The sequence below is a fragment of the Pleurodeles waltl genome, chromosome 7 (genome assembly GCF_031143425.1).
Source record: "Pleurodeles waltl isolate 20211129_DDA chromosome 7, aPleWal1.hap1.20221129, whole genome shotgun sequence".
Classification (NCBI taxonomy): Eukaryota; Metazoa; Chordata; class Amphibia; order Caudata; family Salamandridae; genus Pleurodeles; species Pleurodeles waltl.
The window spans coordinates 31,447,176-31,463,085 of NC_090446.1; the positions used below are offsets into that span (position 1 = coordinate 31,447,176).

Sequence of the window (15,910 nt, forward strand, 5' to 3'; positions counted from 1 at the left end):
AACCTGCCAGAGTACCAAGTATCCCAACTTGAAAAGATCCCTCATTTACCCTTTTCAAGTGGGGACAGGTGGCCTGCAGACCTGGTAAATATCTGCTTCCTCTGACAATGCACAGACTGATCGTGAGCTGAGTGAGTATTCCTGGTGTGTGCCTTCCTGTGGGTACTAACTCCTGTTCTGCGCATGCGCAGTGGGGTGACATAGGACTCACCAGTCACCCTTACTTCCGCCTCTGTGATGTCTGATGTCCGGGGCCCGCAGCCTCCATCCACCATCCTCCCTTCCGTGCCAGGACACCAGAGCCCTCCAGTCGGTCTGTAGTCACCCTCAGAGCAGAAGCAATGGCCTGGCCCTCAGCAGAGAAGGTCAGTAGTGACGCTGCCTCCTTTATAAATCTGACAAGTGGACCCTCTTTAGCCATCCCTGGTTTTCCGGCCAACATCAATTTGCATTCTGGGATTTGTAGTTTGTGTTTCCCCAGTAGACGTATTCGTTTAGAACTCTCGGTGTGCAAAATCAGGTTAGTATATAAGTCCTCCCTTACAAACGGTGTATTAAGTTGCACTGTCCATGTACCAGATATTAATAAATGCATTAATGAATGTCCTGTAGTCTGCTGTCGTGAATCTTGCACTAGTGAGACGCCTGGGACCCCATCTCCAGAGCTCCCAAGTGACCCCATTTCCTTTGATATTTTAAGAAAGTGGTGGCGTTTTAGCCAACATTATTCAGCATGCTGGGGCATTGTTTACGGTGTCAAAAGCTGGGACTCCAAGTTCCACAATGCAGCATTCTCTGGGGGAAGCTGGGCTGCCGTTACGTGACGAGGCCATGCATTGACACTGGGCACGTTTGTCTTTGATGACGTTTGTAATCCTGCAGGCCCATGTATCATCCTAAGGTTGCAGGAATGACCAGCATTATAGAACCGGCACCGGTCCTGTAATGGACACGGGAGCGCCGAGATCTGGAGTCTGCGGGATGACTTTTCATATATTTGGTAGATTTACTGTGACTGTTAGCTCACCCGCAGCCAGTGTTTATTGGGAAGTACTTGTAAACTACTGAGTTCACAAAGTCGGATGTTCACTCGTGAAGCGGTTTCCTCGCCTGCTGGCTCTGTGTGTATGTGGCAAGGGGCACAGGGCTGCACAAGGTCAAAGGCCAAGATTTAATCTGCAAGTGAATAGAAGGATACCCAACGTCACCCGCGACCCTTGGCTTGCCCCTTGCGATCCCTGGCACTGCGACCCCTGCTCTCAGAGGTGGCAAAATCAGTGCCAAAAACACAGTGGCAGCTCGTCCTTATGGGCATCGGTTGGGGCTCAAATCTCCCTGTTTTTTGACAATTTTACACGAATAGTGAAAAATAACATATTACTATTAGTGTAATACAAATGGAGTGCAGTTAGTTGAAATATGACCCTCCCTTGCAGCTGAGCAAAGTAAAAAAATGCTTTTAAATGTAATTTGTGTGCATGCAGGTGAGAGTGTTTATGTGATGCAGAGTGTGTGTATGTTGAATGTGTGTGTGAATGAACCTTAAGTTCAAATGATGTGTGATGTCTCTTAGGCATCCCTGGCCTTCCCTTGGATTAAGTTCATGGAAGCGTCGTTGGGTTCAGAGAGTGTCCGTGGACCACTTCATGGCGACGGAGTCTTCTGGAAAGAAGTGTGATTCCAGGTGTGTCCTAACGTGGATCCTGGCTGGGCCCGGCTGATACAACAGGATGTCCCTCCAGATCCTGGGTGCATGGATGGAGAAGGCCTATTATTTGTGTTTGCCTTTCTTGCACTTGTTCTTCTCTGCCTGTTGGTGTACTGACCACAGGTGCGGCGAGAGGCACTGGTTGTGGCGAGCTTGTCAGACAGATAGCCAAGGGTGCAGTTCCCGATGGCCTTGTAGGAGACGCGGCTGGTTTTGAAGATGGCGCGCATCGCCAAGAGATGCCAGTGGATTTGAACTATGGGTGGTGTGCTCTTATTTCTTCAGATTATGGCAGCAGGCATTTTTATTGTTAATTACAGCTTGTATGGCATCACAGCACCTTGTTGCCAGAAATTGCAAAGAAGTATTAAGGTACAGGAGTGATGTTGTTTTTTTTATTAAGGATAACTAGGGATATCATCGCTGCTCTAACAGGAAAATAAGGGATCGTTTTTTTTTTTGTATGTGCATTGAAGGTTTGCATGCATTGTTATTAAACAGGCAATATGAAAAGCACTCGTTGGATTGTGTAGTGAAAGATCATAAACGCAGACAAAGTTCATGAATGCAGTAAAGCGAGGATGCAAGGGACAAATGAGATGGACATTTTTGTATTGCTTTTTGACCTTCCGCAAAGTGACATGGGATTTCCAGTGATGTCATAGAGCTAATTGTGAATCAGAAACTAAAAAGATTCTATGAATGGAAGAAAAAAAAATGTTGGGAGAAGTACCTTGATTTCCACATGTAGAAAAGTAAGGAGGGGGGGCTCGGATTTTCTATCAATGAAAATAATACTACAATTTGAGCTTGTGCTAACATTAGCTTGTGTTTACACTGTCCTCCATCTTGCCTGAACATCACAATTTATCACGTGATGACTGTTGTTGACTGTTTCTAAACGAAATGTCTAGTTTTAACTTGAATAAGCAGAATGTGTTCTCAGAGAATTTTTCTTGTTCTACTGAATCAAGGACAGTTCTTAATTTCCCAGGACCTTTCAACAGTGTATCAGCTTAACAGTACAACTAAGACTGTGAGAATGGGTGAATCTCAATGCACCACTATGTTGAGAGAAAATTTTAATGTATTCATTAATGAAATGGTTCTTCTAGAATGTTTTCTATTGGTCCAAATCCCTGAGAATGATGTATTCCCTTGGAATGTATGAACCTCTTTGTCTAAAGCCCTATGCAAATAAGAGTGTGGATTTTGCTAGCAAGACCCACACTCCATCCCCCACCTTAGAAGGCGAATCTATGCTGGATTTCATTTAGAACTGTACTGAGTTCTTTGTACTTGTGATTTATATGCTTATCTGCCAAACTCGCCCTTGGCACCTTTTGCATGTTTTGCCAATTAATTCTTATATAAAACATTGAAAAAAGAATCTTTGTCTGTCATTCGTATGAGAATGTTTTCCTAATTAAAAGAGGCTGTTCCAGTCAGGGAGCACCAAAGTCCATATTGGGACTACACCGCTCCCTGTCCTAGATGTTGGCCCATCTCATGAGTTAGAATTTGTTATAGATTTCTGCCCCAACAGGAGCCAGCCAAGAGGTGACTGGTAGAAAATATGCACGGTATAGAACACAGGAAATTAAAAGACATAGGTGGTCATTCTGACCCTGGCGGTCTTTGACCGCCAGGGCGGAGGACCGCGGGAGCACCGCCGACAGGCCGGCGGTGCTCCAATGGGGATTCCGACCGCGGCGGTAAAGCCGCGGTCGGACCGGCACCACTGGCGGGGTCCCGCCAGTGTACCGCGGCCCCATTGAATCCTCAGCGGCGGCGCAGCTTGCTGCACCGCCGCGGGGATTCCGACCCCCCCTACCGCCATCCAGATCCCGGCGGTCGGACCGCCGAGATCCGGATGGCGGTAGGGGGGGTCGCGGGGCCCCTGGGGGCCCCTGCAGTGCCCATGCCACTGGCATGGGCATTGCAGGTGCCCCCGTAAGAGGGCCCCTACATGTATTTCACTGTCTGCTGCGCAGACAGTGAAATACGCGACGGGTGCAACTGCACCCGTCGCACAGCTTCCAATCCGCCGGCTCGATTCCGAGCCGGCTTCATCGTGGAAGCCTCTTTCCCGCTGAGCTGGCTGGCGGTCTGAAGGCGACCGCCCGCCAGCCCAGCGGGAAAGTCAGAATTACCGCCGCGGTCTTTCGACCGCGGAACGGTAACCTGACGGCGGGACTTTGGCGGGCGGCCTCCGCCGCCCGCCAAGGTCAGAATGAGGGCCATAGTGAAGTAAGACAGTTAAGGAATTATGAGCCATATGTACGAACACATTTTCCCATAGACACAAAATGGGTAAAACCCTTTGATACATCTGGCCCTTTATTATTTCAGAAAGAAATATCCTATGGTTCCCTCTGAAATCAAACCCTTTATCTTCATCCACTTATTCATGGTATGAAGGTATTTCTTCAGTGTACTACTTACAAATCCAAGTGATTGTAGCAAAAAGCAAATTATACTGTTCTGTTCACCTTCCTTTGCTTCCACTGGTGAAAGTTAGAATTGGAAAGTTGCACATGAATTCAGCTGATTTCCAATTGCTGTTTTGCAGCTCTAAGGAACAGCTGTGGTAAACATTTTGAATCCATTTTGCATCTTTGGTGTCTCACTCTGTCTACTGCCTTCCTTGGATATTTTCACTTTTTCAGTAAAAATTCTCCTTGTTATTTTCGATAGAGTTAAAGAGTCCATTGTTAAAACAATCATTGTGGTGGAACTCTATCCAGCAGCAGCCGTTTGCAAATGGAGAACTGTAATTTCCACTGACATGTAATAGCAACAGCCTCTTTATTTTTTAGATGATGTCTCTGTAACTCTTAAATTCTTCCTCCAGTGATGCTAAGTACACACTCCCAGTTATACGTAGACAACAACTGTGCTGGTGCCAGGCTGCTCTCATACCTAGTGCCCAGATTCAAGGACTCTGTAAAAGCTGAAAGCAGTGTGATATGTTAGGGTACAGTAAGGTAAGATGGTGGATAACCAGTTGCTCTGACAGAACAGGTATTTAGCTGAAGGACGGCAGTATTCGCCAATTGAGAACAGCCATGCTTGTCGTCTCGGGTGGGGTCAGAGGGCAAGATGGGTTTAAAATTCTTGTATCCTACCAGAATTCACGTAAGCCATTTTAGGGGACCTCAGACCCTGTCCATACTTGTTTTTCGAGAAAGACATCCCACAGTAAGGAGTACATTGTCTCTTCCTGTTGACTGTATCCACCTGTCATATGTACAATGAATGAATGTTTGATGACTTAACTTGGTCCTCTTCGTCTTCTAGGCACTAGCTCCAGTCCATGATGCTGCACCCTTTTCCTTTGAAGAAGAGACAAAGCTCCTACATGAGTGGCAGAAGGAACTTTACAAGACTGTGATGAATGAAATCCACCTGGCCTTGATCTCACTGGGTAAGTGTGCACTGTCTGGATCTAAAGCAGGTGACACTGAAGTTGCAAACTACATCAGTTCATCACACCTTTTATAGGGTGGTCTTGAAGTGTCATGGTAGCAACCTAGCTCAATAGACTATTATTTGATTTACTTGTGACTCACCATTTTGAATAGTTGCATCCAGACATATGCCCTTTCAGTGTTGCAAGCTTTCTACGGAAGTTCTTATTTTTCATTTTTTTTTAGCATCTCTGCCTTTTTAATGCATCTATATTTATTACATCATCACACATACAATATTTAGTGATTGTATCTTACCCTAAAGTCAACATACATGCTATGGTGTTGTCTGTTGTGGAGAGAAGGGCTCAAGTGGTAATGCAGGTCATGGAACATGCATGTCCGCTTAAGCCTCATTTGAAAGGACTTCCCAAATGAAGTGTGGGTTGTTCTGAGCCAGGTCCAGAGGGCGATCACCAGTGTCTCTAAGGGAGTTTGAAGGCTTTCCAGCTCTGCCATTTGACATACAGGAAAGCACTGGCAGCCATACTGTGCCGTAAACAATAAATATGGTCCTGGGCACATAGTGCCATACACCCCTTTGCCTGAGAGAAAAAAGGTTTGAACTGGTTAATACGCATGAATAGTAATTACCGGGTCCTCTTAAGTACAATAATGCTCAGAACGTGTGGGGCACAGTTGGGGGCCAGGAGCAGATGATGTTTTCCTGGGAGAGTGAGAAATGTTATAGAGCACAAGGCCCTTGGAGTGATACAGGGTCAGACAGTAAGAGCTGAGCAATGAATGCTCCGATAATGAAACAAGTCTGATTTTAGCCTGGGTGAAGGATACATTCCAGAAGACTGGAAGGCCAGAGATGGAAGAGAGGGGCAGGCTGGCAAGTGCAAGTTGAATGGGTAAGACTGTAGGCAGACTACCTGCAGGTGGGGTTCCAAACTTGAATGACTATGCATTGCAGCAGTCAAATACATTAACTTTGTTTCAGAAATGTTTCAAATGAAAGTTTGACTATCTTTAGAATCTGGGGATCCCTTCTAGAGTATGTGGAATTTCCCCTTCTGGGTGAAATAGTAGTGCACTCCCTGTGGAATGTCCTCAGAAGCCAAAGGAAATCTGAAAGTTCCTACAGTGGCTGATGATTTTTACTGGATTCAGGCTCGGTGTGGATTGTGTGGGGTGGGGTAATACTGTACATTAGAGGGGTGGATAGTAATAAGACTGTGTCTGTGACTATGGTGTTACATCCACAATTCTTCTGTTAGGCATGAAGGCTAGGTCCGACATGGGGCCTTTAAGGTGCATCAGGTGTGCACTTCCTGTGTGAACTCTACCACCTACATATTCTCGATTAGATTTGATGCTTGACTTAACTCAGCTCATTGACCAATGACCCTGAATTTGTCTATGGTGAGGATTTTCTTGGCAAAAGTAAGGTTATGGAATTAGTGGTGGTACACCACTCTTGACATGGAAAAAACTGTTAGTGGATATGAGGACGACTAAGGACGTGAAAAACAAAAAGTAGGAATTTCCGGCCCTCACTCTTTTAATGTTCCAATCGATGATTTAGAAACCTTCTGGGAGAAGATCACCAAGAATGAAAACCACACTGTCTTGTCATTATTGCATATTTCCATAGGTTCTGTCATGTGACAATCAATTACAGCTAGAAGGTCAGGAAGGTGTAAGGCATGCTTTTCGGCAGAATTTTTATGGCTGAGAACCACTTTAGATGAGAGCCAGACAACAGGAGATTTGAGTGCAGCTGGGCCACTGATAGCTAATTTGGACTTTATTTTGTGTTGGATGTTTTGGCAGTGAGGTGTGATATAGGATGGTGCTGTGAATACTGGCAATGGGCATCACAGTTGATATTCTGAGAAGAAATGCAGAGCTGTAGGTTTTCTGAAGGGGCAGTGGACGTATAGCACATAAAGGTTTTGGGCTGCTTGGGTGGACGAGCATTGTGTAATAGTGAATTTCTTCTACAATATTAGATGTCAAGACACGCAGTTTCTTTTGATGATTAGGTCAGTCTTGGTAGTGGCTGTTTCATTGCTTTTGTAACTTAAAATGGGCAAGAACTATGATATATATATATTTGGTCCCACATAACTCAGTATGCCAGAACTTGTGTGTAGAAACCACAGTCATTATGTCTGTGAGTTTCTTGATGTGTTTTTAACTTGACATAGATCTTGGTCTTTATGAAAACTAATCATGCAAGATCTATAGTCGATATTATTCAACATTCTTTCCAGTGACCACTACCTTTTCCCAGATATCTAATAGATGACCTGGATAGATATTATGGAACTGTATTCACCTTTATACATTGTATTACTACAGACTGGACTATATACTGAACTTGAAAATCTCCTCGTCCGCCAACATTAACATCATTGCTCGTGTATTCATCTGCAATGAGAATTTTGAAAGTGTTCTCATGATGGCCCTTTTTAATTATTTCTTTGAATTTTTTGACATTGAAGCTATATAGATGATCAAGAAACTCACTGGGTGTTCTCTCTCCTGTCTGTTTACTGGTCAGCATGTTGCTCTGATCGGGGCACGCACAGTGGTCTCCCGTTGAGATTAGGGAGGAAGGCTGCAGAAGGGGAGTGTGGAACTAAGTAGAAATGGATGGCTGGGTTTGGGGAAGGATGTCATTTGTTTTAGTTGTCTCCTTATTCTTTCTGAGTTTATTAAGTATTGTGGATGAAACAATGACAAGAAACAAAGGTTGCACTACATTTAATTATGCCGTTTTGTAGGGCTTGTACTAGGTCATTATTGGTGGCAAGGAGTATTCAGATAGTTCATTTTAATCTTGGTTTCACAAAAGATGTCAGTGTAATGATCTGAAGACTGACACAATGGATTTTCTCCAGAAATCAGTGTGCAGCAGTGCAGTTCTCTTCTAGCATGACTGTTCGTAATAGAAGAGCAGAGCAGTACTCCCAAAGAATTTGTGATGTATTTTTTAACCTTTGTTCTCAATCCCATTAGCCAGAGCAGTTCAAATGTATACGGGGCTGCACTGAGGTGGAATAGAAAACCATTTCACACAAATGAAATATTGTCTGAGGTCTCGAGACCAGCCCCCAAGCACTGCAAAGGCCCAAGAGCCAGGGATCATGAGAGCAAAACAGAACATGTTTTTGTAACATTACTTATCTTCACATTTCTCATTCCCGGTCGCAGGGCAGTGTGTGTGTCTGTGTGTGTGTGTGTTTATGTATATGCACACATGTGAATGTCTGTGTGTCTTATTTCTAATGGTTTAGCTACACAATCTGAAGTTTATTGTGTTTCTCTCTTCACAACAGGCTGTAAGATTCATGATGCCTTACTCCAAATAGATAAAGAGAAAGAGCAACATATCCCAAAAACCTATATTTCTGAGACTAACACCAGCATTGATGACAGCACCTCAGGTAAGTAGAAACTTGTCGCTTATCTCAGTTACAGAGAGGATATCAGCGACACAGTTATTTTGAAAGTAAAGTAACTTTTCACAACCCGTGTAATTCTTATCCTTTTAATGATTGCTGTAAAAGTATTCTTGTCACATTCTTCATAAATACTCATTAAACATTCTGGCTTAGATGTAATGGGGATCACCCAAGTAGAGACCCCTTTTCTGCCGTCATAATGCACCCAACATTCCCCTAAACCTTATTTACCAGGTAGCCATTTTTGTTCATGTTGGCAGTCCTTATCCCAAACAACAAACTAACTAAATCTCCCTATATCAGCAAATAATATTTTCATGTCCACCGGAGCTAAGGAGCCTAGCGGGTGGGACTTGAATTCACCTTTAGGCTTTTACCTTAATGATGCATTGCCTTATGCTACCCTGTGAGCTACACATTTTTCTGAACTTCAGGCAGCTGCTGTCAGATTAATGACTTTGAGCATCACATAGACATTATACATAATGGTCAATTCCTCCAGACTGAAACTCCAACATTTTGACAAATCATTACATACCACTTACCCCTTAGCACTCAAGTCCCAGTGTCTCCCTAAACAAAACTTTTGAATGTACTTATCTATTTCCGTGACTACATTACTGTTCCATTGATGACTCAACAAATCTTCCTCTCATGTAACTCCTATTCCTACACCGTCCCTCTCTCTGCTCAGCCCTCCAGTATTGGGGGGAGATGGCTTTCACTTTCTATTAGTCAACCAGTCTCTCTTCAAAGGGTTCTTCTCTGTTCCTCCACACTAGCCTTTGAACCACCAACTATGATTAGCTTGTTCAAAATGTCTTTGCAGCACCTCTTAATTTATTCAAGATCTTGGTCTACCTTATGTTTCACTCACTCCATATGCTGAATGACATGAGGACCGATAAATACACACTGTGAGATTCAAAGAAATTCTTCATGTGATTGAGTCATTGGGCTTGAAAGTATAGCAATGTTATTATCACTGTTTGCACGTAGTGAGGTTGAACCTGCCACAGACAGGGTGCATGGAATTTGCTTCCCCACTCCTCAGACGTCTTTGGAGCCAATGATGCTTCTTCAGCCTGACCTGTTCTTGCTAGGACTTGAAAAAGAATGTTCTTGGTGGTGTTCATGGTCCAGATCGTTGTGTTAGCAAAAGTACCCAAAAAACCAAAGCATTTAAGCTCATGTAAATTTGTTCATAAGGATAATTGCAGTCTGGCATTAGAAATGGATGTTGGCATTTCTCCATTTCTTGTGTATTGACAGATGCAGCCAACTATATAACCCTTTAAATTACCTTTTTATGGAACTGTTTGTTGAAACTGGGTGTTGTATTCCTTTCCCCTTGATTCCTTTAAACACTATTTAAAACAATGATATGTGTGATGTTTCCCATTATTATAAATAAAAAATACATAGGCACTCATTATGACTTCAGCGGTCTACAATGTAGACCGCCGAAGTCCCGCCAGCCACAATGTTTTAGTAATAGGCGTGGTGGTGTTGTGTTGGTGGGACTCTGGTGGCGGAGCGAGCGCCATGGACCCATTTTCCTCCTGGACGACCACCAGGTAAGGTGATTGACCGACAGGGGAAGGGGGATGTTGAGTGTTGTGTACATGAATGGGGGTGTGTGTTTTTGTGAATGGAGGGGGGGTGGGGTGTCGTGTGTGTTTGTATGCAAGTGTATGTGTGTGTATGCGGGGGTATCGTGGCCGTGTGTGCATGTGTGTGTGAATGAGTGTGAATGTATGTATGTGTGATGTGTGTCTGCATGGATGTATGGGGGGGCGGAAGGGTTCAGAATGGGGATCAAGGGTGGGGGAAGAGTCCTACTTGGAGGGGGGTGTTGGGGAACTCTGCAGTGGCAACAGGTATGAGACTTCCTGTCGCCAGTATCATTACCACCAGGAATTCTGTAGAGGGGCTGCTGCACGGAATCCCTGGCGGTAAGGATGCTCAAAATACCACGGGCAGTTTTAGGTGGACAGCCGGGTCGAAGGTGGACTACATTCGGCCAGGCGGTCCTACCCCCCCCGGGTGGTACAGGTGGTGAATTGGCTGCAATACAGCCAGTTCACTCCCATTGTCAAAATTTGGCAGTCTGGATGCCACCACCGGCATGGCTGAGTAGAACCACCAGGGTCATAATGACCCACATAATAACATATTTGGAGCAGTTTGTGTTTTGCATTATAGTTGAGTATATATTTTTTATCTGTAACGTCAAGTCTGACTGTCAACAAATAGCACTTCTGTTTTTCTTTTAATAGTGTTTTTGGTACCCTTTTAAGGATTTTGGAAAGTAGTCAAAACAGTGATAAACAGCTGCAATACAACTTAAGGTGCATTATTCATCTAAATGTGTAACGAATTGTGCCAGCTCACCTTTAAAGATCTCATCTCTGATAAAAAAAGATTTAAAAAAGATGTGTAAAGCAATGTATTACAAGACCTGTCTATTTTGCTTGTACTCCTCCAATCCCTCATCACAATTTTGGAACCCAGAACATCCTTGCCCATGTACTGGTCCAAGTGAAAAGGTCTTACTTGTCAATTACAGGCCGGTGCATGAGGCTGCTCTGTATCCAGTTGATCTATGGAATCTCTGAGAAGCAACAAAGTGTGTCTTCCTCTGTTGACGTGTGCAGCCAGAACTTCAGACTCCTGGATGGAGTGTGCTGGATGAAATGTGGATATCAACGGGGAATGTTTGTTTTCTGCTGCATGTTTCCGTGAACAAAATGCATTTTATTCTTATGATTACCCAGAATGTGTGTACTCTCAAATGAAGACAAAGTATGCCAGTTAATGCTATGTCTCTCTCATGCAGCTATTCAGCCAGCTGTCAGCCCAGTCATACTGGTAAGGATCAAGCAAGAGGAAGACCTCTGTTGTGATGATCAGAATGGCCTGGACCACTTGGCACCTCATAACAGTCCTAGCAGAGGTGAGCTAGACATGCCCAGGAAGAGGGCTAGCATTTATTCTTCTAATTTAACTAAAAGCATCTACACTGCTGCTTAAAATCGATCCACTAGCTGTAAGGAGCAGCAGTTGATATTCTGATCTTGTTTGGTCTGTTTTGCTGGCCGTGGAGCTGTGCTATCCCTGTCTCTCATCATGGAGAGAGGTTATCTTATCTCTTCACTTCCATAAGACACTGCTGTCAGTGATTCTGCTTGTTAGCAAATGTGAAACAGCAATTTAAATCTTATACTTTTTTGGTGACTCACCCATCTGGCATACTTTGCACAAGTATGATGCGAAGATCTTCAGGGGCTGCGAGGAGAGAAGTGTTTCTCTCATCCAAAAATGAGGTACGATTATTAAAGGCTTTACCTAGGTTATAAGGTAATAGCTTGAGTTAAATACAGTCAGACATGCACAAGACAAGTGTGTCTGTAACGCATGCAATAGAAGGCAGAAGTTTTTAGACCACTGACACTTTTAATGCCCCTTTAATGGTAATGAACTTTAGTCAGCCTATCGTCAGAATAAACCACTTGTATCTCTCTTTGATTAGTTCAGCAGTACCTGGCCCATTAATGCATAGAAAGGTTGTGATGTCTTGCACAGTACATACAAAAAAGGTGTACACTGTTCCAAATGGAAAAATATAATCACTAGGGGAACATTAAAGTTCAGGAGCAAGAGCCCTCACACATCCGAGGGGATGTCATGCTTCATCATCGGGTAGCTCCTCGTCAGACCGGCGCTGCAATGTCTGACGGGCTCCCCGAAAGGGGGCTCTTTGCCGGAGATCTTTTAGGTAGCAGCCGTGGTAGCGGACACTACAAGACCTGGTGTTGCGGTCAGGTGCTAATCCTGGCAGGAGAGTGAAAGCTAAAATTGGTTCCCAGTCTTAATAGGAGCGAGTCAATTTAATTAATCAATGGAATAAGACCGGGACCAAGATTAAAAACAGAAGGAAAGTGTAAAATGAGGAATAATGCTCAACCACTTTCTGCATGGTGCTGGAGCTTAAGGAGATTATCGTCGGGCTCCTAGGACATGGTCAACATGTTTTGTGTACAGTGGTCTAACAAGATCCTATGACGCTTCTTCAGGACCAATACATAATAAGACTTCTCCTGTCTATATTACCGAAAGTTTGCAAAAATGTCAAACAAATCATATAGTCACTTACATTGAAGTTCACTAATTGTCAGAAACCTCTAATGGTCGCCCTAGAAAAATACAAACAAATCATTTTGATCAAAACACACGGAAACATAAGGAAGGACACCCGTGACACAACAGTGTGTACTAACTAGTTGTGTAAAAACATAATAAGACAATATGCTTACCATCCCTTGATACATGGGGGGCCCCTTGGGACGTAGCATGCCGAAAGCGGTCACTACTAATAAAGTGGTAAAGCAGACACCATGAATGCAGTGTAATCAATCAGAACCAAAACAGTCACATTCACTACTAGAGGTCGGTTGGTTAAATTGATTATGAACATCAAGCACATTATTAGTCCATGTCACTTGGAAATTCATACACAGACTCGTCACTAGCATTTATGACATTTGTTGAAGAGAAACTGGGAGGAATAAAACAGTTTTACAACAGAAAATATTTCTAAAAAGGCTTGGTGAGTACTGTAGCAGAGTGTAATAGTCTGCGTGGTGATTTACAAAGGCAAAAACACACTGGCAAAGCGTGGTGCACAGTATACACATACAGAGTTAGACAGCATATCATAGGCACACCCACATAAAATGTTGCCCAATATAGAATCTATACACAATGTAAGATGAGTTCATATCGCTAGTTTGATATAGCGGGAAGAAGACTGCATGCAACAAGCAATGTAATTGACAATTTCAATGACATTGGTAGCTCCTAGGTGACAGCAGGACAATGAGAACAGGCACAGCTGTGTTAATTGAGTACTAAGAAGCTTGAAGAATGGGTGGAGTCAATCTTACCCCGTTCAGCACTTGTAAAAGTAAAGCTGATGTTCTTGGTTTGATGTCTCTCCTCTGGAAGTTAGACAGAACTCAAACGGAGTCCTATCCACAGAGGAGACGCAGACTTTGGGCCTGATTTAGAGTTCAGTGGATGGGTTACTCTGTCACAACGGTGATGGATATCTCATCTGCCGAAATCCAAATCCCATGGAATATAATGGGATTTAGATTTTGACGGATGAGATATCCATCACCCCCTTTCGCTGAGTTCTAAATCAGGCCCTCTATCTTTCTGGGGGTCCACAACTCTTCACCTTGAAACCCTTCAAAGTGTTGAATGCTGACCATATAATGTCGCCAGCTACCTTTCATATCCTTTGTAATTCACAGCGTCCATCTTGAACAGGGGTTCCATATATTAACAGCCACTGGATACATAAAGGAGATGAGTATGATAGCCTCCAGTAAGGAACATTCTGAACAAATGAAAACACTGACAAACACTTTTCCCAAAAGTAAAATATTCCCAGTTTAGTCCTTATTGAATACTTGTGCCACCCACTACACTTCTTCCCACTTTTTCTAGATGCTGCCTTTTAGTGGACTTCCCACCAGCCGTCTCTGGATGAACTGTTGTGTCTAGTGACACTTGAAGCCTATAGGCCTAGGAGATCTTCAGACCTGCGTATGTAATTGTTCCTTGTTGCATACTTGCAAGCACTCAACCTCTCCCTCCCTGTGTGGCCCCTGTAGTTTTAGCATCCTGGGGGGTACTTGGGCCAAGGGCTGAACATACACACAAGTAGAGCTCCTAAAGGTGTAAATGGAAACACACTTGCAATGGTACAAAAGACACCCCATGATGGTTTGCTGAAGAATTAGAGCTATTCTTAGGCTGCACGCATATTCAAAGATGATGTTGGTCATGAGTGGATGAAATGACGACACCCTAAGGCAGAGGTGATGAGCATGCATTATCCATAATGTCAGAATCAAGTGCTGCTGTGACACATCTCACCTCAGTCCCCATTTCCCTTTCCCTAGAGGTTGCTTGTAGGTTTAGTTAAAATGTGCCGATGCAGGGCAATGCTTGGTCTACATTTTTCTGGCCCTGTCCATGAAGTCTTTATTAGTGATGTGCAAAGAGCAGCCATCCTGAGTAACTGGTCTGTCAAGTTTTCTTACTGCCACACAGAATCTGATGTTGGATAGACAGTCATGCTCAGGACCGTTTTCATGCCTCTTCCTAATCAATCACAAATAAAGTGATCTTTATAAATGCTGTCTTCCCAGAATTTTAGTATTACAGAAGTTAACATGTGCAGTGCGGTTGTATTGGAAAAGTGGCATTGTATGTGTCCTAACCTCCTTACACACAGTGCCTTTGGTTTAACAGAATTTCATTGTGTTTAATTGCACCTGTAACCAACCCTGATTCACATACAATGGGTGGCAGTGCTGGCTTGACTTCTTCATATGACCATGAATGCTCCAATGATGTCACAAGTTAAGGACCTTTCTAATTGGGTGGTGCCATGTATCTATCAAGAAACGTGACGTGCTGAGTGTAATCCTTTTGAGAAGCGTATCTTGAAAGTTCACCTGTCCCACACTCTAGGTTTGACTTCTAACATGCTCTGCACAACAAACTGACATTTAAGTGGTGCACAAAATGTTGCAACTATCTTCACAAAAAAAAAGTCCTGATTTCCAGAATCTGATCAGGCAAAATGTTGGTGTTGGTAATGGCGCTTGTTACTGAGGAATGGGGCCCAGGTGTCTATGTAGTCCACAGTAATTATCGAGAGAGGGAATAGCAAAAATGGTTGTTCTCGTAGGTGGAGGCATTAACAATGTGGTTAGTGCATAGATCCTATCTTTCACAAACCTTGCCAGTGCCTTTCCCTAACCCATTTGCATTTATAAACTCATGCCTTCTTCAGTTAATTGTAAGTGGTGTAGTGGGCCACCTCTCTTCCCACAAAGTTGAGGTCCCCCTTATGTATGTTATAGTTGGGGATGACTCTGTCCTCAAGTTTTTGGGGCCACCATCGTGAGACTTGTCGTGTCTTTGGACTTGCAATTATTTCTTTAAGATGGGATGACAATGGATGTATATATAATCAATAACAATGTATAAGAAATTATGTTTTTCGATCAAGGTAAAAATAGGATGAATTGTAATTGTCTAATGTAAATTACAATAGTCTTTGCTTTGTGATGGAGAGCGTACACACACAACACACACACAAACTCTCTCTCTCTCTCTCTCTCACTCTGGTTCAATGTTGACATTTCTCTTCCTCTCTTCTATGCAATGTCAATATTTTGGTCCACTCTATTTTTGTAGTCTATATTCTTGTACTCTACATTACATATATGTAAAGG

At 43.4% G+C, this 15,910-nt stretch overlaps 1 protein-coding gene across 1 annotated transcript in view; it reads left to right on the forward strand.

Moving 5' to 3' along the window:
* The first annotated feature begins 225 nt into the window (after positions 1 to 225).
* Positions 226 to 15,910, forward strand: part of LOC138303587 (zinc finger protein 182-like) — a 35,007-nt gene continuing 19,322 nt past the window's right edge. Inside the window, exons 1-4 of the mRNA XM_069242853.1 lie at positions 226 to 365; positions 5,009 to 5,135; positions 8,469 to 8,576; positions 11,434 to 11,550. Of these exons, the coding sequence (XP_069098954.1) occupies positions 342 to 365; positions 5,009 to 5,135; positions 8,469 to 8,576; positions 11,434 to 11,550 (376 nt within the window). The 5' untranslated portion in view covers positions 226 to 341. The remainder of the gene's footprint in view (positions 366 to 5,008; positions 5,136 to 8,468; positions 8,577 to 11,433; positions 11,551 to 15,910) is intronic.